The sequence below is a fragment of the Ictidomys tridecemlineatus genome, chromosome 9 (genome assembly GCF_052094955.1).
Source record: "Ictidomys tridecemlineatus isolate mIctTri1 chromosome 9, mIctTri1.hap1, whole genome shotgun sequence".
Classification (NCBI taxonomy): domain Eukaryota; kingdom Metazoa; phylum Chordata; class Mammalia; order Rodentia; family Sciuridae; genus Ictidomys; species Ictidomys tridecemlineatus.
This window is the reverse complement of record NC_135485.1, coordinates 48404769-48430130: the sequence shown is the minus strand read 5'-3', so window position 1 is coordinate 48430130 and position 25362 is coordinate 48404769. Positions and strand designations below refer to the sequence as shown.

Sequence of the window (25362 nt, the reverse complement as noted above, 5' to 3'; positions counted from 1 at the left end):
CCAGTACTATAAGGCAGTGATTGGTTCCCACATCTTACTTAGGCAACTTGTTCTCTGAAGCTTCCTGGAAAAGGTATTTTGTTTCCTCTCTTTGAACCCCAGAATTCTCAGCTCTGTCACGAATCATGTCATAGAACATTTCAGGACTGAAACAAGAAACACAACTAGAAAGCAAGACATATGATTGCCAGACTTCCAACTTCATAAGGTAAAACTAAGAAATCTGTTAACCTCTTAAATCCCATATAAGAGGACTGGTACTCAGTTTTTGGTAGAAGGTTCTTGAAATTAATGTAGGGTTTCTCATAACCATGGGTTAGAAGTAATATGCAATATAGTATGATGAAGGTGGACAATTGAGAAAGAAGGTAAAAACTGTTATTTATTATCACAGTTTGCCTAAACTGGGGCTTGGATATTGCATATATAAATGGATATAATCTTTTGGATTTTAGGAGTAAATCCTTGCTCATGTTATAGAAGTGACATTATCTTGAGGTACTCAAAAACACATTCATAAAAAAAAACAGAGAAGAGGAAAGGAAAGAGAAGAAAAATTTTTCTCTTTCTTTTTTTCTCTTTCTTTATCTTTTTTTTTTTTTTTTTAAACCAGTTAGCATTACTTTCTCTCATAAGGTAGAACAATTTTATTCTTTGGAGTGAAAGTTTGGTGAAAGAGTTGAGTTTGTGCCCCACATATATTATCATTACATCTTTTATTCATTTTTCAGTCTTAACAAAATAGCTGTGGAGTATTACCCTGGCATCATTAGGAAAGTTGTTCTATTTCTTAGGTCTGAGAGTCAAGGAATTAATTTAAATATTAATAAAGTGTTAGCCTATTCAGGCTACTATAACAAAATACCAGAAACTGGATGACTTATAACCAACAGAAATTCATTTTTTTCATAGTTCTGGAGGCTGGGAAATCTAACATAAAGATTTTGGTTTATCTGGTTCCTAGTAGGGGCTCTTTCAAGTTTGCTGATGCTTGCCTCCTTGCTATGTGTTCTTAAGGAAGAATAGGAAAGGGGCCTCTCTCAATGGGCCCTGGTCCAATTTAGGAGAACCCTAGCCTCATAATCTAATCATCTCCCAAAGTTTACAACTCCTAATTTTACCAGGAAGTGATATCAATATATGAATGGACATCAACATATGAATGGAGTGAAGGTTTAGACATTCAGTACATTGCAGCCTTGCATCAAAAGACATTTTAAGAAATGTACGAATTACTTCATATTGTCAGTAGTATCACAATTGAAAAACATTTTCAGTTTTTTTGTTGTAAATATTATTTACACATTTAAAATCTTTGTCATTTTAGAATCAGTAGGCAGCAAGAATCATAATTGGAATTATTTAAATTCTTTGTTCAATTTTCTTTGAATTGTGAAGTAAAATAACACAAAAATTGAAATCAGAGAAATTTAAAATCTTGCCATAATGATAATTAATGTGCTTCAACAAAAATAGCTCACACAGGTTGGATACATTTTAGTTTCTTCAACTGCTTTTTACCTTAATGAAAACTGATATAATAGCATTTGTCTTTTCATTGCTTCATAGACTCCATAAAATAATTTTATTGAAAAAATATTTTGTTGATCATTCAGTTCCTTTAAAATCTATGCCTAGCCTCATGTATGTAGTTTGCACCCTCTAATAATTTCCTAGTGTGATATTATTATAATAATATCAGTGAAAAACTTACACAGTGCTGACTGTGAACCCTGGACAGAACAGAGAGATTTACATGTATTATGAAGTCATTCTTCAGAATAACCCTATCTGGTACAGTTTATAATATTATATTATCTTTTGTCAATAATTAGTTTACTCAAAGGTATACATTGATAAATGGAGATATCCAGGACTGCACTGTTTGACTACAAACACCATAATAATGTCAAAGTATGAGAACATTTTTATTACTCTTTGATAGATTTTGAAGTACAGATGTTCCTCTGCTTGCAGTGAGGTGACTTTTCTACAAGCCTATTATAAGTAGAAAATATCATAAGTTCAAAATGCATTTAACACAGCTAACCTACTGAGCATCATCATAGGTAGTAGCACCAAAGTGCACTATAGAGTACTGGTTGTTTACCTTCAAGGTCACTGAGCTGACTGGAAACTGGCTTGTGTTCTTGCCCAGTGTTTTGAGAGAGAATCATATAGTATACCACTACCTGGGAAAAAAATAAATAAAACTTTAAACTACAATTTCTATTGAGCATGTATTGCTTTTGAACCACCTTATAGTCGAACAATTGAAGGTGGAACTATTGTTAGGTTGAGGACCCTCCATATGATTTTCTAAAAGTTTCATGATATGTTTTAGTATCTTTGGTCACTTACAAGTGTGGCACTATCTACACTGATTTCTTCAGTACTGAGTCTATCATTTATTGTTGCTTTATTTTAAAATGAGTAAATGATACAGTCTTAGTTTTCTTCTTTTTGACAATTATAGTGAAAATATTTTCTGCCTAATCAAAGTATTTTTGTGAACTTATTCTTCCTGTCTTTCTGTCATTTATCTAGTGGCATCTTACTGCTTTACTTATCCACTATATGATCACTTGTTTAAGAAATTAAATCATCATTTATCCACAGCTTGCAGTCTTGCTTCTCTGATGTAGTATGTTTGAGAATCTCTTCCCTAGAGGTATAATCACCTTGCTTCCACGGGAGGGAGGTTATCTTACTTACGTTAGCACACTTCATACATATATTGATCAAGGTTTGTCTAAACAATTTAATTCGAATCTTCCTGGGTCCAGAAAACTTCTGTTATCATATTTTAATCTTCTGAAGGATAAATTGAAGTATCTTGTTAATAACAAAGACCAACTGTTTTTTTATGATAATCTTGAGGGCTAAACTATTTTAAACTTGGATAATAATGATCTTGTTATAACTGCATGCAGTTACTTACAGAGTTCCAGGTGCTAAAAACTAATGGGAATGCAGATGTACCTGTGTTGAACCATAGCTCACAGAAATTAGATTGGCTGCTATTTCTAGCACATTTTGGTTTCTATTTGTGTTATCTCTGATGCCTGTAAGCATTTTCAAGTGCATATCTGAATATTTATTGATAAAGGAAAGCATATTTTTATACCATCTGGTGCTGAGGTATTATAGTAATAGCATCCTCAAAATTTATCCCAAAATGCTTATTTGGGCAGTTATTATTCTATTTTACATTTTCACAGAAAAGGAATGTAAGTTTTAATTTTCTTAAAAAATGTTAATGCTTTGACCACTGAATCCTTAGAAAATGTAAAGAAATGATTTATTTTTAAGATACTTTGGTCATTTTGTATTTATATTAATTGATCTATTTTTAATTGCTGAGTTATATTCTAAATGGGAATATTAAGCATGGTAATATCATATGGATCATGAAAAAATCATTTCCTCTAAGATCTATTCTACTACATTGATTATATTATTAAGAGTATATTATTGAGCTAGGGATGTGGCTCAAGCCGAAGCATGCTTGCCTGGCATGTGTGGGGCGCTGGGTTCGATCCTAAACACCACATATAAATAAATAAAGATGTTGTGTCCACCGAAAACTGAAAAATAAATATTAAAAAATTATCTCTCTCTCTATTTTATCTCTCTCTCTCTCTCTAAAAAAAGAGTATATTATTAAGAGTAATAACTAATATTTTTATTCCAAAATATATGATGGGTTGGAAACTGATCGAAGTACACTATAAGTAATTTCTCATCCTTTTTTTCACAAAACCGATAAGATCCATTTTTATCACTATTTTATAGATTCAACTAAACATAGTCTAGTTACATTCTAGTTACTTAAGTTACTCCCAGTGATTTATCCAGAGCCTCCTAAAGCAATCCAAAGAAAGCATCATTGGAAAACCTAAATCAATGTTTGGTAAAATAAAAGTGATTTTGCATGGCTTCAAGTCTTTTGATTAAATTTTATCAAAACAATAAAGTAGAATTCTATTTATAGGTAAGATGATTTAGATTCTTTAGGACTAAAATATGTGAATTTGTTGTTCTAGTGAATTGCATGGCAATGAATGTGTGTGATGTGTGTATGTACTAATTTGAAGACAGAATGCTTATAATTTTTCAAGTTAAGAGAATTTAATAGAATGCTCTTGTTATTTTTAAAATCATTGAAGTTTTAATTGAATATTGGAATGATGAGCAATATGAAACCAATCCTATTAGATAATGTCCAATCACAATGCAATTATTTTTCTAAGCACAGATCTGTATGAGTTTATAAACTGCAAATTCTCAGGCAGAGGCAAGTTTGTCCTTTATGAGGAAATTTCTTACTAAAAACCCATCAATATACTTGTCAATAATTAGTAATAATTTATTGAGTTGGAATTCATGGATATAATTAACAGAGGTGTGCAAACTTGTATGTGTTAGTAGATATGAGTAAATTGAGATGATTGTGTTGTTATTAACAATTATGGTAAAACATGGTTATTCATTACATTTCAACTATGAAAAAAACCTAAAAGATCAAGGAATCATCTTCATTCCAAGAAACTAACACTCTAAGAAATAGGGTCAAACTTTTTTTAAAGGGCCAAGTGGTAAATGTTTTAGCTTTGCAGGCCATGTGCCTTTGTCATACCTATTTTACTCTGCTGTAGCAGCACTGAAGAATCCATAATCATCTTCTAATGAGACTGGCAAACTTCCAGTAAAACTATATTTACCAAAACACATGGTGGCCTGGATTGGGCCCATGGGCCATAGCTTTTCTGCCTCTAATCTGAGTGCTAAGACAAGGCAGAAGCTATATAAAGTTAACTTAAATACAATTTTAGTAATTGTTTAATACATCAATGAAATAGGTGTAAATATAAAAAAAATTGTTATATATCTTATAAAAGTTTTACCTATTCATATAGTATCTTAATATTTTAATATGGTATGACTCTAGTTTTAATATATCTGTAATGCAAATTATTATTTGACATATTCTTTAAATTATCATAAGTATTAAAATTGAAAATAATGTCATAGTATCCCTATTGCTTATAAGGATTCCATTTTAGTGACAACCAAACCCACAGATACTTAGTCAGACTTAAAATTAGAACGTCACAAATGCTGGGGGAATAAGGTATGAAACATTGTCTACTTTTCCTCTGAAAATGATCCATTGGAATTTGATTTGGAATTAGTAGTCTGGCTTCATTAACATTTGCAAATTCATTGGGTATTTATATTTTATTTTCTTCTCTTTTATATAAAATAAAGTCGATATATTTCAAGTAAAGTTAAAAAACAAATTTTTATCAAAAGCCTAGACCTGCTGGTATATCATTACTGAGATGATATCATTACTGAGTTCACATTACAGTTCTCTTGAAATCAGTGTAAATACTATTCATAAAAGTAAATCAAACTGAATGCATTGAAGCACTAAATAACTTCTGCCATAAGTTTTAATGGTTTCTATCAATAAAGTTCACTTTATTGGAGAACTTTGTATTTACTAGAATTTTTAACATGAATATATGAAAAATTAAAAATAACCTTATACTTTACAATATCCAGAAAAGTGAATGGATTATATACAACTTGCTTTTTTAATACAGCTATTGCTCTACAAATGTATAAATATATATATTTAGAGTTGCATTTTTAAATCCTGAAATGTAAATTTAAATTAGAAGCCTTCTATAAGTGATTGAAGAAGTCACATAAGCATAAAATTTTCAATATGCTGTGATAAGTAATACCACTGGCAATAAGAAATCAGTGGGTCAAATTAATAAGACCTATTACTGGAAACTTGCATGCTATATGAAACACATGTATTTAAAAGGTTATTTAGAATGACTTTCAAATGTAAATTTTGGGGAAATTTCTTAAGGAAAGAGATGTTTAAATGGGCTTACATCTTTATTTATATATCTATATATTTAATTGCATACAATTGATTAAAGTATGTTGGCTCATTATATTTCCTATTGAATAATCATTTTAAGTAAGATAAAAATAACTAATGTCACTCTGTATTTCTTAAATCCATAAGTGCTTCTTAAACTGAAAGCCATGGTGGAAAAACTTACTATATGCATTTAGAGATTTTTTATTTTGATGAGCAGACAGACACTTGAGTAAATCCAGTGTCTTTATCTATATTTGAGGGAGTGGGATCTCTTCCTTATCCTGGGCTCTCTTGTTTGCTTTTCAGTTGCTGCGAATGTGGCTGTGGGAGGGCTTCTTCCCTGTGCGCTGTTGCCCATCCAAGCCTAATATGGTTAGTGTTCCCTCCCGCTTTCACTCCCGCGTGATGTCCACCTCTATGTATGACTGTCAGCATTCCTTTTCTTTCTCCATCTGTGTACATTTTGACACTTGGTGCACCAGTTACACTTTAACAGTGAAAAAAGTAGATGAAACTGGTTCCCAAAGGTAAATCCTTATAAGTGATTTCACAACAAATTATTTTAACTAAAGTATTATACATATAGCACATCATCCCTATGTCAAGCATTCATAGTTCTCCTCTGCAGCTTTTACTGAGATTCTGATTTTAAATAGGAAGTTGTAAGATTATAGCATCTGTTCCACATTTAACATGTCACTGTTTTTGTTGTTCCATTCAGTATAATCCATATCACATGTGGAAGTACAGTACTACTACTGTCAAGGTTAAATCACCTTTTCTGTCTCCCGGAAACATGGAATGACCATAATGTAATTGGGATCTTCAATTGTCATACTCATTGTGGATACATGTGGCATTGATATACAAAACCACATATAACTTTAAATGGTTTACCTAATTTTTATTAAGCTTGAATTATTTCAGATATTTGAAGTGATATTCCTATTTTGATACCACTGAACAAAAATATGTACATTTGTGGAATCAGTGTCTAAATGGTATAGTCTCAATTATTTATGAGTTAAAATTTTTAAGAAATACCTCGGTTATAACAATAACACAGTAGACTGGAAAAATAGGACCTGAGAACGCTCAACCTAGGATTTGGGAAATTCCTACATATTACTGAGCCACTTTATAAAAATTGAAGTACTCCAGGTAATTCCTTTATAAGAGTCTAAAGCATTGAATTATTTTATTGAGTTCTCATTTGTTATCAAAATTTATCAAGAAACAATTTTTAAAATGCCTTTAAAAGAATTATAGAGTTTCTTTCATAACATCATTTAAATTGGTTTCCTATATTCCCTAAGTCTTATTAATTTTTTGTTGAATTAAAAAAGCTTTGTAAATGAGTGTGCACACATGTGCACAGATGAGAAATGGTGGAATGGATACCAGAAATATTTGGATCAAAGAAGAGTAAAAAAACACAGGCTGATGCAAATCAAAGATCTTTCTCTCATTCTCTTGAAAGCTTTGTATTTGAAAAAAAAAAGTTTTGAAGTTAATATGAAAGCACATATTTTTGTGTATCATTTACTTCACACAGGAATATCTTCTGGGCATGAGGCTTCAGTGACAAAACAGATAAATACTGCAATCTGACAATAGCAAAACTATAAAATGTAAATGACTTTACATTGTGATTTTTCTACTGTGCTATGAAAAATACAACATAGTTGTTAAATTGCCTATTCTACCTCAGTCTCAAGTACAGTCTTATAAGAGATAACTTATCACTAAATTAGAATAGACAGAATTTACATTTTAGAAAGAAAGAAGACTGATATCCATGCCTATGTTGAAGTAAATGTCAAAGAAACTTAACTGGGAACATGAACATTAATGAGCCGATGATTTAGTAAGTATTGGCAAAGATGAACGTCAACTAGATTGAATTAATGAATTTTTAAAAAGTTTTACATTGTGATTTTACATTGTTTTTACATTGTGATTTTTCTACTGTGTCTTTGAAAGAAGGAAAGTGGGAAGACACCTTCTTTGCGAGGAATACACCAGAAAAACCAACCATAAAAACTTTTGCTTAATATCTTTTGTGAAACAGTGTTAGGAATTGTGGAGGCAAATAATGGTTTGTCTGTGTGCATGTGAACTTGTCTGTGTGTATATGGAAAAAACTTATTTAGTCACAGATACTCTTAGGTACTTTTCAGGGGAAGCTGGAAAATCTGAAATCTGTCACTGAATTTTGTGAATATTGTCATACCAGCCTTTTAATTATCATATAAATAATTTTCAAGAAACTCTATCATCATCATCATTTATGAACAGGCACATTTTCAAATACTTTTAGACATTTTGGATCTTGAAATCTCTTTTTTCATTTCTTGAAATAAATAGATGTGTGGTTGGTTTTGACCTTATTATAACATGATACTTTTATTACAATTGTCCATTGTATAGTCCTTGACCTTTAGAAATACCTTGAGATACTTTATGGAAATATATTGAGCTACTTTGAGACACTTTGAAATACTTTCGGAATAAACTTTGTGGAAATAAAACTTTCAGCACCAGCAATTTACATCCTTGTTTCTGTAGTTCAGCCTTATCAAAGCTTCTACAAGGTGCTGATGTTGAGTTTTGATTTCTGTCCTATTTCCCTCCAGAAAGGCACAATCCACTATTTTTCCCATGGCATGTTTTACTATTTAAAATGTGAGATCTGTTTTTACATGTTTCCATCTTTCATCCTTGGTCTTAAATTATTTTTATGACTTGTAACTGTTTGCTTTGTTATGACATCCATAAACATCATGTTAATATTCCAGATATTGTCCCTGCTTCGACTGAAATCTACTGTGATTCTGTAGATATTTCTATAGTTATTTCTGTAATATTTCTGATTGCTAGTCATATGCCTAGAATTAAAATGCCCTTTCCCCACAACTGCCAACATTTTAAGCAAAGGTACTCTTTTCAATGGTCTGTGCCTTTAAGCCATCATATCTGGCTCAGAGTGCAGTCATTGTCTCACATCTCAAAATTTTTTTTTTTTTTTACAAATAAGGAATGTTGAATTGATTGTTATCAATTTAATCATATATGACATAAAATAGATATTTAATTTCTAAAATAATGTTACCATTTATTCCTGAAGTCTCTCGTGTTTGTGCTGATGGAAACCAATATCAATCTGTAGTATATTATTTTTATGTCAATCTGAAATATCCTAGAGTCTCCAAAATAGCCATTTCTTGATTTCTTAAATTCAAATACACCAGTTTATTTCCCTTGTTCATTATTTTTCATATTTTACAGTGTTTACATGTCCTATAGTATTTCTTCAGAAGGGTTTAAGTGTCAAAGGAAAAAACTTTTAAGTATTTTGAAATTAGAGATGTTGAATTGTTATTTTGTGCACTTGCCTATTCTGTTTGGAAAGTCATTCATTTTTTTAAAAAAACCAATTTTCTTATTTAAACATATTTTTAATCAGTAATGAGATAAATTCTACTTCCTCTTAAGATGCAAATATTAAAATATTTTGTAATGCAATTGTTAAAAACAAACATCACCAGCCAAAGGTGAATTTTTGAAGCATTATTGTCTAATTTTTTCAACAAACTATTTTCTTTTTATATTAAGTACATAAGTTTATAATAATTTGAAGTAGGAAGATTTTTACCTTCACATATACATTTCAGAGACAATTTATTCATTCTTACAAGATGTCAGTCACGGAAATGTACATAAGTACTCTTCCCTTTTATACAGCATAAAAATTTAAAAAAATATTTTGTTATAATTCTGGACCTCCATTTAGAGTTTTTTTGTGCTTGAAATATGTGCTGAACATATTAAATTCCAATTGAAGGCTTGATTGTAAAATGTAACTAAGAATTTCTCCAATGTCCCCTTTAAAAAAAAATACTGTAGAACTTCAGATTGTAAGAGATAATAAATGAGTCTACTCTAAGATTTTCAAAGAACATCTATGAAATAGTTAAAAGTTAATAGGAAATTACCTACTCTAACATTAGAACAAACCTTGTTGGAAAAAGGGAAATTAAATCCCAAATGTCATATTTTGTGAAATGTTATATAACAATTCTAAGTGAATTAAAATTTAATTTAATTTTGAAAATAGTCTAAGTATTTGAAAAATTTCAGGTCTTCCTATGAGGTTCTAAAAGGATTTTGAGAATTCAAAAATGGAAGATTTACAAATTTATGTGTACTGTACACTTTTGAAGGTGTTACTTGACTTATTTTTTTTAGAATGTACAGATAACAATAACATCCAAGTCATAAAATAACATAAATTAGCTTCCCATATGCTACTAATCACAGGATGGTTAGTGACCTTGATCAAATGGGAGATGGTGACTCAATTGCATCATTCCTTGGTTCAAGGAGTCTATGTTTTCAGGATGAGTATATTTCTATTGAAGAGTATATTTAAGAATTTTCAATAAGTAGTGACAGATTAGTTGCACGTTTTGTCTTTGCAGATCTATCTATAGAGAATTCAAACTCTAGTGTCCAGGTATTGCAAATGAAGGAAATATGGATGAGAGTCATGAGGTTGTGCTGGCAAGCTATCCTAAATGTCTGTCCCATTCTTGTAGAAGAATGCTCCAACATAAATAAAATTTCACCTATTTCCAATGTGAATTAGATATATTAAAGCAATGTTTGTGTGCTTCTTTATCTTATGAGACTGAGTTAGCTGAACTTTTATTAAAATTACCTTTAATTGGAGAGAATTCTGAAATGAAAACTTCAAAGTCTTTTCCCAAAAGCTATAACCTATTATCTTCAAGATTCCCCAAATAAAAATCTTTAAATACAACATTATGCAGTGGTTGAAATCATTATTATGTCAGAAAAAGTATGGCAGATTAAGAAATGTAGTTTTAAAAGAGACTAAATTAAGTGATTTTATTTTTCTATGAGAAAAACACATAGAGGTGAATGTTTGTTATAATTTGGAGTTTTCTTTTTGGAACATTTTTACTTTAAAGTGTAGAAAGATTATTTCTTAAATATTCTGGAAATTAGAGAAGCAATACAGGAGTACCTGATTCATAGTCAAGCACTGTATGTTCTTATTCTTTTAAAGAAATCAAAATTCAAAACCATTCCTCCTTCTACCACTGTAGCCCACCTATTCTTATTGAGATTAATTTGAAAACAATTATTCAGTATTTGTTTCTTTTGGCTAAAGCATTAAAAACTAAATATGATTATGTGGAGGCTGTTGTTGAGTAAGGATTCATACTCTTTTTGGCTATTCTATTCACTTGTTTTATCTCATTGGCCACAAGGGTGCCATTTAGTAAATTAGTGATCCTGTGCACTGCTTGGTACTCTGGAGTGTTTGACATTAATATTTTAAATTTATTATCATATCCTAAATTTATACCCAGCACTAAATTATTAATTGGCACCTCCATTTATACACAAAACTATTGTTTTCTGTTTCATGTATTATGTAAATTTCAAATATACAAATTAAATATGGTGGATTTGACCAGGTTTTTAAGATCCACATTAATATTATCAGGTATGTGTTGCCAAACTCCTTAGGATAGGTATGGGAGAAAATGGAACAATGTATAAATTTACCCTTAAAGTCATTGCTGTATTTTTTATATCAAGCACCTCTCTCTAGGACTGTAATAAATATTAATGAATAAATATTAGTTGAATATTATATCTCTTTTATCAAACCCATCTATAAAAGCACCTTGTTTTCTAGAACATGAATGTAATTGATTAGAAGATGATTCCTTTAAATATAAATACTACATATATTTTAGTACACTAATTTCAAGGCTCATTAAAATTGGTATATAAAGCAGGATGAAGAAACTGTTTCTTTTTCATTCAGAAAAAAAGTAACTCAGAAAATAGGAGGCTTATTTTATGTACAGAATGACATGTTTATTGACTTTGTTTGATTGGTTAAAATTATGCATCTGGAGCAAGAACAGAAGATGACTTAGAATGAGCCGGCCTCCTTGCTGTGCTTTGTTAATGAGGCTGAACCACTGCTTGAGTGCCAGTCTTCACCAGCTGTACTTTTACTTTCGGTACCTTGTTGAGGCTTGTTTTAATGATGCTTTGGAGGGTTCCAGAACTTAATTTTATATGTTAATGTGACATGCAGCCGTATATGTTACAGAGCTCTAGAGATGCCCATAGTCGAAAATAACTCCTTTCTATTGCCCTCCTGACTCTTACCCTAGGTAATAAAATTTTAACTGCTTCACACCAAAGTATTTCCAAATCATTTTTTAGAGGAGATACAATGTTTTATTTCCATTTCCATATGAAAATTTGCATACAATTTAAATACCTGGAGGCTATTTAATGGTAAAGGCTATTGGAAATTACCATTTTGAAGGCTTATTATTTATTTATTCTTTGGACATGAGAGTTTAAGGTAAAATGGATGTTTGTAAACTGAAAGAATATGTGTTCTTTTTGGTTTCCTTAGAATTTTTCTAACAAAGTCTTTTGTCAGTATTTAAATAACATGAATCTCAGGGTGATTTCACACAATTGTATTTAAAGCATTGTAAAAAGAAATATCAATAAATGTTCTCTCTAGAGGTGCATGCATTAAAAACCAAAAGAAAAATGGAATAACTAAAAATTATGAAAAATGTACTAAAGTAACATGAATCTTAGCTTGAATAGACCAAATATAATTTCATGTATTTGTTTTTTCTCTCCATTTCACTGTGATGAGGTGACTCAAAATGTCTTAAGGGCTCTTGAAGGACAAATGCATCTAAGTATGAGGAATAGAATTTGAAAAGTCACCAGATCTCTGTAGTATATTTTCCTCACCCAAGAATACTATATGTATTAAGTATATTATTTCAAGTTTATTCAAAAATTTTCTAGCTGTATTTTTCTAATAAGTTACCAGTTTCTTAATATAATAAAGACAATTGTATTTTTTCAAAATGTGGCATAAGGATTGGAGGTTTTGACCAATTCCTAATATATATGTAAATTATGGAAATGAAAGAACAAAATGTGTCATATTTTTAGATCAAAATATAGATTTTTTTTAAATACCACAGAATATGGAACATTCTGTTGGTAAATGTCTATTGTACACTTCACTTATGTCACACAGTAGTTTTCAACCACCCTTGTAATGAAAATAATTCATCAATCTACCATTTTGACTGTATTTTCTTAAATGAACTAATAAATGAAAAATTTATTTGCAATGAACTCAGTTTTGTGGTGGAATCTTATGAATAGTAAAATCACTTCCTTTGAGTTTCACCAAAAATAATTTAAATATTCTCATTTTAGTTAGTTGTTTGATGTTATATGGTCAATCATGTACCACATTGACTCAGTATTCATCAGCATAGTTCTTTTCTAAACACCTGTCATTGTGTAGACACAAAGTATCATTCACTCATTCCATCTATTCATTCATCAACATGATAAAACTGTTTAATGCTTACTCAGAATCAGGATCTAGCTCACTCCAGGAGTTTATAGATGAATACTAGTTACTGCCATTCAAGAAGCAGAAAAGTACTAGGAAAGCTAAAAATCTTACTCCAATGCCTCTATTGTGCTATAGAGTGTAAGTTGTATCAGAAGAGGAGTAGATAAAGCTGTTTTGTTCAGAGGGAAATTACATTAAATTGCTGTTTCAAGGGAAATGTGAAGGGAAAAACCAAATGAGACTATGATAGTTGAACATTGTTAGAATTAAAAATCCTTGGTGAAGGAACCAATATGAACAAATGTTTAAAAGCAATGGAGGAAGATAATGCAGAAAATGTGAGTTAAAGTTATACTTAGGAATATTTACATTCTTATTTTTTTGAAAAAAATTTAGTAAGAATCTTATTTAATAGAAAAAATATTCAGTACTTTGGTTATAGCCATGTCTACCATAGTCAAAGAAAAGCATTATAAAGTGGAGGAACATTATTTTGAAGGCACTTATAATAACCCGAATGAAAAATAACAGAGCCTTAATTGAGGAAGTGGTAGAGTTAATTGAGGAAAAAAGAAGAGTTGGATTGTAAACTATTTACATTGCATATTATTTGGGATTTGGTAACTAATTTGTTGTGAAGGTTAAAATCAGGATCTAGCTCACTCCAGGAGTTTGTCCCTTAAGGTTAACATAGCCTTAAGGTGCCAAGGCTATGTTAGTGTTAATAACAGGAAAATAAAATGAATCATAACTGAAGTAGGGTAAAGAGATATAATTATTTCTTTTTCAGGACTATTGAGTTTAAATGACAGTGGAATACAGATAAGTAAATAAAATAAATCTAGCAGAAATAAGAATAAATTCTCAAAATAAATTATATAAGAGAGATATTGGTTTAAATACATTGATGGAAATGAATGGATTAAAAGGAGAGCAAAAGAGAAGTTCATGCAGAGGACCTTTGGATATGTCCATATATAAATATAGAGAGGAACAGGAGTGTTGGAGAATATTTCTGGATTTTAGTGCATTTAGAATGATTAAAAACTAAGAGGAAGGCTTTGGGTTGGAGTTTAAGTTGTTATTAGTGAACCTCTGAACAGATTTTTATTAGAAAGGAGAGCAGATTGCAAGGAGTTCACAATTAAGGAATAGTTGATAAAATCAGGAGAGATTAAGATTTAGGGAATAGAGCTGATAGGTATAGGTCGTGTAAATTTGCATGGTGATCTGAGTAGATAAGAATGGAAAGCAGCTGGTGGAGCAACTAAATACTCTATAACAAAAAGGGAAAACCAAAATTACAGGTGCTGAAGGTTGAAGACAGTTAGCTCAGAGGCACATGTTGGGCAACTCATTCTCAAAGAGGTAATGGCCTGGGAGCTGGTTAAAAAAGTAAGAGGAACAGAACAACAATAACAAAAAATGTCTGGTGTATGTGTATGTGGTAAAGTGAACTTAAAACATAGGTTTGTATGGCTTCAGACCTCTTAAGGAAATCTAGACAAGATTATTTGCTGAGAGTGAGGAATACTGGCTGGAAAAAAAAAAAGAAGTTTCATTCAAAAGGAATTTGAATGGCATTTCTTATTAGGAGTCTGAACATCAGTTCAGGGGTGTGGTAATTTCAGTTGTGTTTCATGCTTTGGGCTTGATGTGGTTGACTCACCACTTCAGATGTGGTTAATTGCAGCTTACTTTGTTCCAGGCGATGTGGCTACAGCAAAGCAAAGCAAGATCCAGAAGAGGAAAAGATGCATTTTCATAATGGGCACAGTAAGCAGATTGTGAAAAAAAAGGAGGGTGGGGGAGGAATTTTATTGTTATTTAGAATTCTTTTTAGGTTAGAGGATTTATAATCACTGGTGGAAAATATTGTTATAAAAGCAAGTCTCTCACATTCTTACAAAGAATATGTGCTTGAGCTTTACTGACTGGCTTTAGGCATTAACTGGATGATTTCTTCAATTCTTTAAAGAATGTTCTCATTATAATTATTAAAATAAAAATTTTGGCCTAATATAAAAAAAGGCTATTACGTTTCAAATCAAATTCCCAGGCTACTTCTAATTCCTTGCAACACACTGTATAGAAATCTATCATTACATAACCACCAGGTTAAATGAATAAAATTTCTCAATTCATTCTAGCATTATATAGTACAAATTTCTGTGAACAGATCCGATGGCAGCAGCCTTGGTTCAAATTGGAAAGCATTAACTACATTTTTAAAAGAGCATAAAATCAAGTTTTTATAATGAGCTTATAAAATTAATCTAAATGAATTTTAATTATAGTATTTTAATATGTTCATTTTCCTCTAAATAGTACAGCATAAGGTGATTTGCCAGATAAATGGAAAAAATTTTTTTCTTTGTTTTTGCCACTCTACCATGACTATTACCTGTGGAAAGCATGAGTCCATTTCATAGTCCTAACTCATTTAATATTGTTTATCTTCAAAATGCACTGTTTGGGTGGTATCAGTAGCCTTTAAAAGAGATAAACTGAAACATAAAGGTTGGGGTAAAGTCATGCAGTGACAGAGGCAGAAGGAGAAGTAGAGCTCTTTTTCTTTTGACTTCTCTACTAAGCTCCTTGTACCATACCACCAGAAGGTTCTTTTAAAATGTGTTTTGAGGGGCAGAGGTTGTAGCTCAGTGGTAGAGCATTTGCCTGGCATGTGCAAGGCACTGGGTCAGAACCTCAGCACCACATAAAAATAAATAAATAAAATGAAGGTATTGTGCCCATCTACAACTAAAATGTCTTTTGAGGGCTGGGGTTGTAGCTCAGTGGTAGAGCATTTGCCTAGCATGTGTGAAGGTTAGATTCTCAGCACTGCATATGAATAAAAAAAGAAAATAAAGATCCATAGAACTAAAAAATATTTTTTAAAAGTGTATTTTGAAAAATACAAATTAATAATGTCTCATGATGTTTTTAAGTGAAACATAGAATAAGCAACCAACAAATAAACTACTAATATTTTGCTGTCCAGATTAATAAACAAATGTTTTTGATATGCCTCCAACCCAACTGTCTGAATATTATCATTGAAAGCTGTATTTATCATCATGTATGCATTTCTTGTGTATGTCAACAATCCAGATGTTAAAAATAGTTTACGAAGTAACATAGCTATACAAAGGACTCTCATAACTCAGAAAAGGAATTATCCTTGCAGCTCAGCTACTTCAAATTTAAGCCACGTTAGGGTGTTAATAAAATATATACTTTTGCTCATCCACCACAGCTTGTATTTTAATACACATTTTTTTACAGTTAAACTGCCAGGTGTAAGAACCTATATTGATCCACATACCTATGAGGATCCCAATCAAGCTGTCCATGAGTTTGCCAAGGAAATTGAAGCTTCATGTATCACCATTGAAAGAGTTATTGGAGCAGGTATGACAGTGTATAACTCTTACATTTTGCTTGTATTATGGAATGTAATACATCACTGTCCTGCTCTAACACGTAATGTTTTTAATCTTACATAATTGACTTGCTTTCAAAGTGGCATGTAATTTATCTCATGGTAATGTCACTTTCTGTGTTCTTCATGCTTAACAATCACATATGGTTTATTAAAGAAAAAAAACGCAAAAATATGTCTTTAAGTAGATAATGTTTTTCAGTCTATTTTTTGTACACATATAGTAAATTTGTAATATAGAAAAGTATTCACATAGTTCAGTTTATCTTTTTCCAGCAATTGTTTTCTTTCTATCCAGCTATAAACTTTTATTTTTTTCTCTTCTCATTAATAGTAAGTTTCACTAGAGTAGACAGGAGAGGAAATAGTAAGTGCTTTTTATGCTGTTGCTTTTAATATCTTTTTTAACATTTCCATTGAGATTTTTATAGTAAGACAGATAAAGCTAATAAATCTTGACATGTTTTATGATCATCTGTGGATGAGTTTTCCTAGTATACCAATTCTTTCTGTTAATATTCACAATGAAATTTGAACTCCCCTTTTTAAATTTTTTTTTTCTGTTCTATGTCTTAAAACTCTGAGTTATTAGAGTGTTAGTAGAATAAGAATTTCAAACAAGCTTTCAAAATTTCTTTGCCATCTTTATCACCAGGTGAATTTGGTGAAGTTTGTAGTGGACGTTTGAAACTACCAGGAAAAAGAGAGCTACCTGTGGCTATCAAAACCCTTAAAGTTGGCTACACAGAAAAACAACGTAGAGATTTCCTGGGTGAAGCAAGTATCATGGGGCAGTTTGACCATCCTAACATCATCCATTTAGAAGGTGTTGTGACCAAAAGTAAGTACAACACAAGCAAATATGCAAGTGCAGGTGTATACCACAAATATGTCCAGATGATGATTAAGTTTAGGTTAGAAAGAAACTGACCACAGTAATGCATTAATTTCTGTAATATTAATATTATTGGTTCCATATTTTGTTAGATTTTTATCAGTTAATCACCAATTAAATTAATATTCATTTATTTTTTTCAAATGTATGCTTTAACCCATTCAATGTCAGAGAAAATATATTCAGATAAAAGAAGCAGTTAAAAAAAAAACCCATATTTTTTCTACTGACTTTTTCACTCTTTATACTAATTAAATATTGAAAATTGAAGTTTCATGTTTAACAGGAATCCTCTAACCATAGTATACTGCCACTCATAAGCAGTTTTGTATAGCCAGATGCATTCTTTCATTTGATTTTTCAAAATTAACATATTATTAAAGTTCTAGAGAAAGCAATGGCCTCAGAATATTGAAAAATTTCTTAAGGCTTAATTTTCTCTTTTTCTTAAAGAAAATAGAATTTCACATTTATTTTATATGTGTGTTAGTACATTGCAAATGAATGTGTTTGTGTAGAATGTCTCCCAGCAAAAGATTTCAAATAATTTTTAGTCACTCGATAAAGCATTTATGTGGCCTTATTTTCTTTTAGTCTATTCATTGTTTACCTTCCTACATATTGTGGTTCCTTTCTTCACCCCATCAGTCTAAAGACTACTTACTAAAATCATCAAAAAATTGTGGCAGGCATCATTCTCTAGATTTTTCTTTCAAGAATTTGTTCGACCTCCAGTTTCTATTAATCTATAGTTTCAGATTATATTTGTCAAATACATGTACAAATAATGTGTATTTAATAATGTTCTTAACAAAAGTAATTTCAATTGGGTTAATATTCATTTACATCATTTTGATTTCAATATGATAAATTCTTCAAAGCTTAGATTTGTTTCTTCCTCCAGTTGAATACCTGCCCAAACATTCTTCTTCCCTTAATGGAAACCCAGAAAGTGTACTGATAGTACAAAAAGGGCATTCTAAGATTTTACTCGAAAAAAAAAAATTAGCTGCTAAACAAAGGTAGGAGGCTGGGACAAGAAAGAAACAGGCAGAAGACAAGAAGTAAACACTATTTTTGAAATTAATAAAAAAAGATATTTGATAATGATTATATCATGTGTGAGATTATTCAAAGTAAGAATATAGTGTGAAACCTACGGTCATAAGTACAATAAAATAAAATCAGACATTGAGTCAAGAGTCATACTAAAAAAGCCAGTACCCTGGTGTACACCTGTATTCCTGCATACTAAGGAAACTGAAGCAGGTGGATTGCCTGAGCCCAGGAGATTGAGGGCAGCCTGGAAAACACAGTAAAGCCCTGTCAAAGGGAGAGATAGAAAGAAAAGACTGAGAGAGAATCCTATTAAGAAGTCTCAGTAAATTTATTTCTTATGCAAGAGTCATATTATTTAATATAAAATAGTTTTTAATGATAGTAGTAGTAATAATGGTAAGCAAGTATTTGGCAAATTGTTCATCTTCATCTCATCCTTCATGGTCATCAAATTTAACTTCCTAAAAATAATTCTCATTAGCATTTCACAGCACCCAGGGTAAACATAAAGCTCTGTGGGCAGTTGATCCTCCCTCTATAATAAGTGAAGATGGCATGTCTAGAAGAATGCCAGATGATTGTTACTATAATGTGCTTTAGTTACCTTAGTGTTGCTGTGACCAAAATACCTGTCAAGAACAACTTAAAGAAGGGAACTTTTATTTTGGCTCATGGCTTCAGAGGTTCAGTCCGTGGTCCAACAAATCTGTGGCTCTGGGCCTGAGGTGAAGCAGAGCATCATGGAGGAAGGGTATAGTGAAGGAAAGTAGCTCAGAACATAGCAAGAAGAAGCAGAGAGAGAGAGAGCTCATCTTAATGACAGACAAAATATAAACTCCAAAAGTTCACTCTCAGGGACCTATTTCTTCCATCCAAACCCTGCCTGCCTACAGTTACCACCCAGTTAAACCATATCAGTAGTTTAATCCACTGATTATGTTAAAGCTCTCATAACATTATTGTGAAGATGACATGAATTAACACAGTTTGTAGTGGACATGTCACAGAGTAAGTACTCAATAAGTATGAAGTTTTTACATATCCATTTATCGATTTTCTTATGCTCTGAACTCCTCTATATCCATATTTCTCATTGCCTCCTTCTCTGAGACTTGTACCATCATCTTCACTGTCATTTTGATTTCTTGAAAATTCTATTCAAACTCTATTAGCTCCATAAGAAAATCACTCATCATGTAGTCCTGAAGTAATCTTTTATTTTTTTGAATATTGTGCTTATATAAGATTTTTTTCAGCAGTCTATAATGTTCTCTAATTTGTTACAGAATTCTTATCAAAATTTTCATTTCATTTCATCTCTTTTGCAAATATTTTTTAGTCTCCTTTTAACAATGTATGCTCTGTGAAGAGGCAGATAATGACCTAAATATTCATATAAACCTGTTTTTCTGAATTTATGCCATTCCTTGATGTCACTCAAACATTTTGGACATCAGTGTCACATAAAATGGAGAAAATAATATTTGTCTTAAAGGATTATTATAGATATTAAATTAAAATATGTATTTATATATGTGTGTATATAAAAGCATATGTGTGTGTGAACAAATTATATTTAATTATATAGTCTAAAATTATATATTTTAATATATATGTAAATGAATATTTTTATATTAGTGGATGATGTCAAAAAGCTATTAGAAGTAATATTTATCAGGTACAGTGGCGTAGGCCTGCAATCACAGTGGCTCTGGAGTTTGAGGTAGGAGAATCTCAAGTTCAAAGCCAGCCTCAGCAATGACAAGACACTAAGCAACTCAGTGAGACCCTGTCGGTAAATAAAATACAAAATAGGACTGGGGATGTGGTTCAATGGTTGAGTGCCCCTGAGTTCAATCCTTGGTACCAAAAATAATAAATACATTAATAAATAAATAATAAATATTATTCATCTACCTTTTTAACCCCTAATATATTACAGGTCTTTGTTTTTTGTAAGCAAGTACTCACTGAGCTAAACTCTGAAAACCTCTTACAGTAATATAACCAAAATTTTAATATATGCTGTAAAAACCTTTATCTTTAGAAGCAAATATCAATATCAAGAAAAGATTACCTCCAAATTCTGAGAATTCTATCATAAAAAAATTTGTACTGTGGTTGGGTTTCAATTTTCAACCTTTTAGTCAAATATGCTGTTTGATGTTGCAACCCAACATAAGTCTATACATATAAGGAAAGCAAAATATAAATACTTAAAATATGTCTTTGTTTTTAATTTTCTGACCTACAGGAATTGAAACTGTAATTCCTCTTTTTAAATGTAGTTCTAAATGTTCAACTTAGGAAGTCTTCAACTTGTTTCTAATTTACTATGTTGCAACTCACTTTATTTGTGTCCTTAATTTCATGCTCTCTGATCTGATGCTAATTTATTCAGCAATTATTCTCAACCTGCAGCACACAGATAATGAGACATAAGTGCAACTAAATCTTGTGATTTTTCTGATTGAAGCTGAGGTGGGGAGTCTAAAGTAACATTCCTTTGGGTGGTGTCATTGAGAGACTCCAGCTTTCCTCTATTATTGCCTTACCTGCTGGAACAGGGAGACCCCATTCAGATTCTTCCTGTGATTTATTGGTACACAGCATACATTATACATTACAGACACACACACACACACACACACGCACACACACACACACAAATGCTTATTATATACATTTATTTATGTATTTATTTATTTATTCATTCATTCATTCATTCATTCATTCTGAGGGGTTTCGTAACAAATGACATTAAGAACCCAAAGGTCCTGGCTTAATTGAATCATTTGTAATGCAAGACACTGTAGTGTAATATACACAGTGCCAGTTTTTACTACTTAATGAGATTCAAGAAAAAAATAAAAAGGAGAAAAATTTATAATTTTCCCATTGCAGCATGTTTATCTGCTTAAGATTTCTTTTCCCACCAGTGGAAAATTATCCACTGACTAAAGGAATATTTATATTGAGTCTTGGAATTATCCATAGTTTTATTTCTTAATTCAGAAGCATGTACCATTCCCTTATAAAAATAAAGTTAAACAAAATATTAGAGGAACCATAAAGTAATCACTCTTTGTATGACCTAAGGAAATAATACAGCCAATGACAACTGGTTACTTATATTTCCCAAAAGTTCACTTATTACACACATTGATAATTATATTTCAAATATATTAATTTATCATGTCTTATGAGGTCATATTTTTTTAAAGTCCCTTTTTATATTAACTGGTGCTATTCCAACAATCTTCAAGCTAATCTTCCATTTTGGCATTGCCCTACTTTAGTGTACTCCACACATATTGTCTTTAGATCAATTTAACTAAATCCCTGAACTTCTGTTCTGTTCATTACCAAAAACTGACCAAAATGCCTATACTTTCATACTTAATCTGATATAATTTGTTCACATTTCCATATTCCATTATTTCCTTTTTCATCATGCTCTACTGAGTTCTTGTTATGCTTCTTTGAGACACCCTTACTCAGCTTTAGAATGTCCTCTCCTCTTTCTTACTTGACCTTTAGGTTTTATTCCAATATGACCTTCTCCATGAGATCAATGTCATCTGTCTCCAGTTTTCTTTCAAGCCCAAATGTCTGCATGGCAAAGAGTAGACACTCCCCAATGTTGAAAAGCTAAGTGAAGGAAAGCATCTTAATTCTACACAAAGCACATACTTAGTAATGCAAGCTACAGAGGCCAGAGGTTCCTAGGTCCTGAAATCAGTGCCCAACATGTGCAGAGGCTTCATGTACTTGTTGAATAAATGCATTCTTGGCCAGAGGCAATCTTAACAGTGCCAGCAGGGTTTCTCTGTACTTTGTCACACTGTACATTATATTGAAGTTCTATCTGCACATTTTATCACCCTTAATATACAATGAGTTCCTTGAAACTGACAGGTTTATAGTCCACTTTGTATCTGTCACAGGGATAAACACAATAGGTAATTTTAAAAAAAGACATAAATGAGGGAGTTTCACCTTTATGTATAAGTAAAAAGATCCAATAAAATATAAGTAGACAAGTGAACAGAAATGTAGCAGAATAGAAAAAGGAGAATGATGGAAGGGAGGGAGAATGGGAGGGAAAAGAAATAATTGTGAAAGGAAATCAAATTCCAGTCATGTATCATTTTGTAGAGATGAACACGATTACTATGTATAACTATAAAGCTCTAATTTTAAAAATTTTAAAAAAGACCAATGAAATAAATCGAGTGAACGTATAAATTACAGTTAAACATTTAAAACTACATAAGATGTTATGATTTATATTCTAGTTTTAAAGCCTTTATTCTATAAAGCCAGGGGCTTTAAGAAATAAATAAAAATTCATAGGAAGAAATTTCTCTGGGAATCTTTTCACAGGATCTTGTATTTAATACAATTAGTCACAGGATCTTGTATTTAATACAATTAGTCTTTAAGAATTGTCTAAGCTTTGTGATCTTGATATGTTATCTCTTTTAATTTGTACCACAATGCTATGTGATAAACACTACTTATTCTCATTTTATTCATTATAAAAATAGTTTAATACTTTATCCAATATTACAACACTAGCAAGGGATAATGCCAGATTTTAAAATAGCTCTATATAGCTCCAAAACACAAACTCTTAAACAGTGTATAAAACCAAAGTAATATTTCATCATTCTGTGTATACTAGATAAGAAACATGCATTTATTCAAAAATACTAATTAATCACTTAATGTATGTCTATCCCTACTAAACAGCAGGGATCCATCAGAGATTATACATCTGTATTCCTGCCTTTATAGAACTTAATTTGGGTAACTGAAACAGAAACTTGGTAAACAAATGCACTTAAAATATATGTGCAAATGGAGAAAGTCCAGCTGGGTAAGAGTTAAAGCTCTCATAACCCAATCATTTTACCTTAAGCCTTCTTGCACTGTCTCACACATGAGCTTTTGTGAGATACCTAATATCTAAACCATAGCAGGACTTCCCAGAAAGAAGTTGCCATTTAGAGGGATGTTTAAGGAAGAAAGGTTATAAATGATAATGGGTAGTTCAGTTTATAGACATACTAATTCTGAGGTACCTATTATCATGTAACTATAGATATTGTATAGGAAGTTGGATTTCCTTTTAGTTCTGATAATATAAATGAAAATGTTTAAAATACAAGTATATTTGAACTTTACATTGCACAAAATCAGATTTTATGAATCTGTGATACATTGATGATGGGAATAAGTTTAAAATCAAGTGCAAACAGAAGCCAGCTCATTAATTGGTATTGGGTTTTCTTTGTTATGGCATATACAGGGGCTTAATAAGTACACATAAAATAATAGGGGAGATTTGTGAGATTTCTTTCTGATAGAATCTAAATCTATAGGAATAAAAATTTGATGACTCATAGGTCATCTATAAATCATAAATAATTAGTAAATGAAATCTTATATTTCAAAGACATTTTCATTATTAATAAGATAAAATATTCAGATTTGATAGTCTCTAGATTCTCTACTTCATTGGAAAAAATAATTTAAAATAATGGTGAAACCCATATTTACTCTACAATTATTATCTATCTCCACAAATGTCAGGAAAATTCTAATTCCCTTTTAATGTGAAAAAAAATCAATTGAGAAAGTTTGTGTCAATGTAAATAATCTGAAATGAAAGGAAGTTTTCAAAAGCTTGGAATTTATACTTAAAGAGACATTTTGCATTTTCTGCTCCTTCCCCAGATAGGGTTTGATTTTACTGTGTTTCCCCAAATCAAAATTATATAAATGTATAAATGATTTGCTTTAACATGTTAACCACCCAAATCAGGACCACAGTATATTAACATATCTAAGTACATTTCTAAGTTCCAAATAGCCCTTGGGTTTTCATTGTTGCCTATTATTTTGTTTGTTTCTTATTTACTAATTATGATCATATACTTTCACAAGTACATGACCCTATTTTATGGTTGACTATTAATAATTGGTTCATCCTATATGTGTTATTCCAAGGAATTTCACTTAAGGAAAAAAATGAAAATAATTCCCAAAAGTAGCAAGTGTTAGTATACCAAATGGAATACAGCCCAAATAGGATGGTAGAAGGAAATAAAACTATAGGCATACAATTTTAGTCACAGGCTTACATTTAATCCTTTACAAGTCTTATAAAGTATTTCTAAGAGAAACACAGTGACAGTTGTTTTCTAGGAATTAGGATGCTCCTACATGAAATGTTCTCTGGTAGCCTAAGTGATATCATGTGTTTAATGATGAACTAATGGTTTCAGAAAAGCAGATAGTATAAATGCAAATAAAATAAGTCATGATTTAACTCTTAACTCTTGTGATGTAGTCTTGGTTAGTGTTTCTAAAAACTGAATATGCCTCTGGGGATATTGTTAAATTGCAGAATCTATTTCAATTGATCCCATCGGTGAGGGAGATTTTTACATTTCTAACAAGCTCCCAGGCCATGCCTCTGCTGTTTGTCAGGAGCAAGAGTTAGATCAATTTTTCCCAAAGTTTACTTGGCATAATCTTTAGGTATCAGATGAAAAAGAGTTACTTCACCAGGAGTGGCATAGAAATTTGTAATAGAT

General features: G+C 31.1%; 1 protein-coding gene across 12 annotated transcripts in view; it reads left to right on the top strand.

The window, feature by feature from the left end:
- Epha5 (EPH receptor A5) overlaps positions 1 to 25362 on the top strand; it is a 333364-nt gene that overhangs the window by 270869 nt on the left and 37133 nt on the right. For 6 of the 12 annotated variants that reach the window (XM_005331719.5, XM_005331718.5, XM_078021341.1 and 3 more), the window contains 4 exons: positions 6215 to 6280; positions 15070 to 15137; positions 16647 to 16772; positions 17459 to 17644. In XM_005331719.5, the coding sequence (XP_005331776.1) occupies positions 6215 to 6280; positions 15070 to 15137; positions 16647 to 16772; positions 17459 to 17644 (446 nt within the window). The remainder of the gene's footprint in view (positions 1 to 6214; positions 6281 to 15069; positions 15138 to 16646; positions 16773 to 17458; positions 17645 to 25362) is intronic. The other 6 variants (XM_005331721.5, XM_078021340.1, XM_005331720.5 and 3 more) reach the window with 1 other exon arrangement.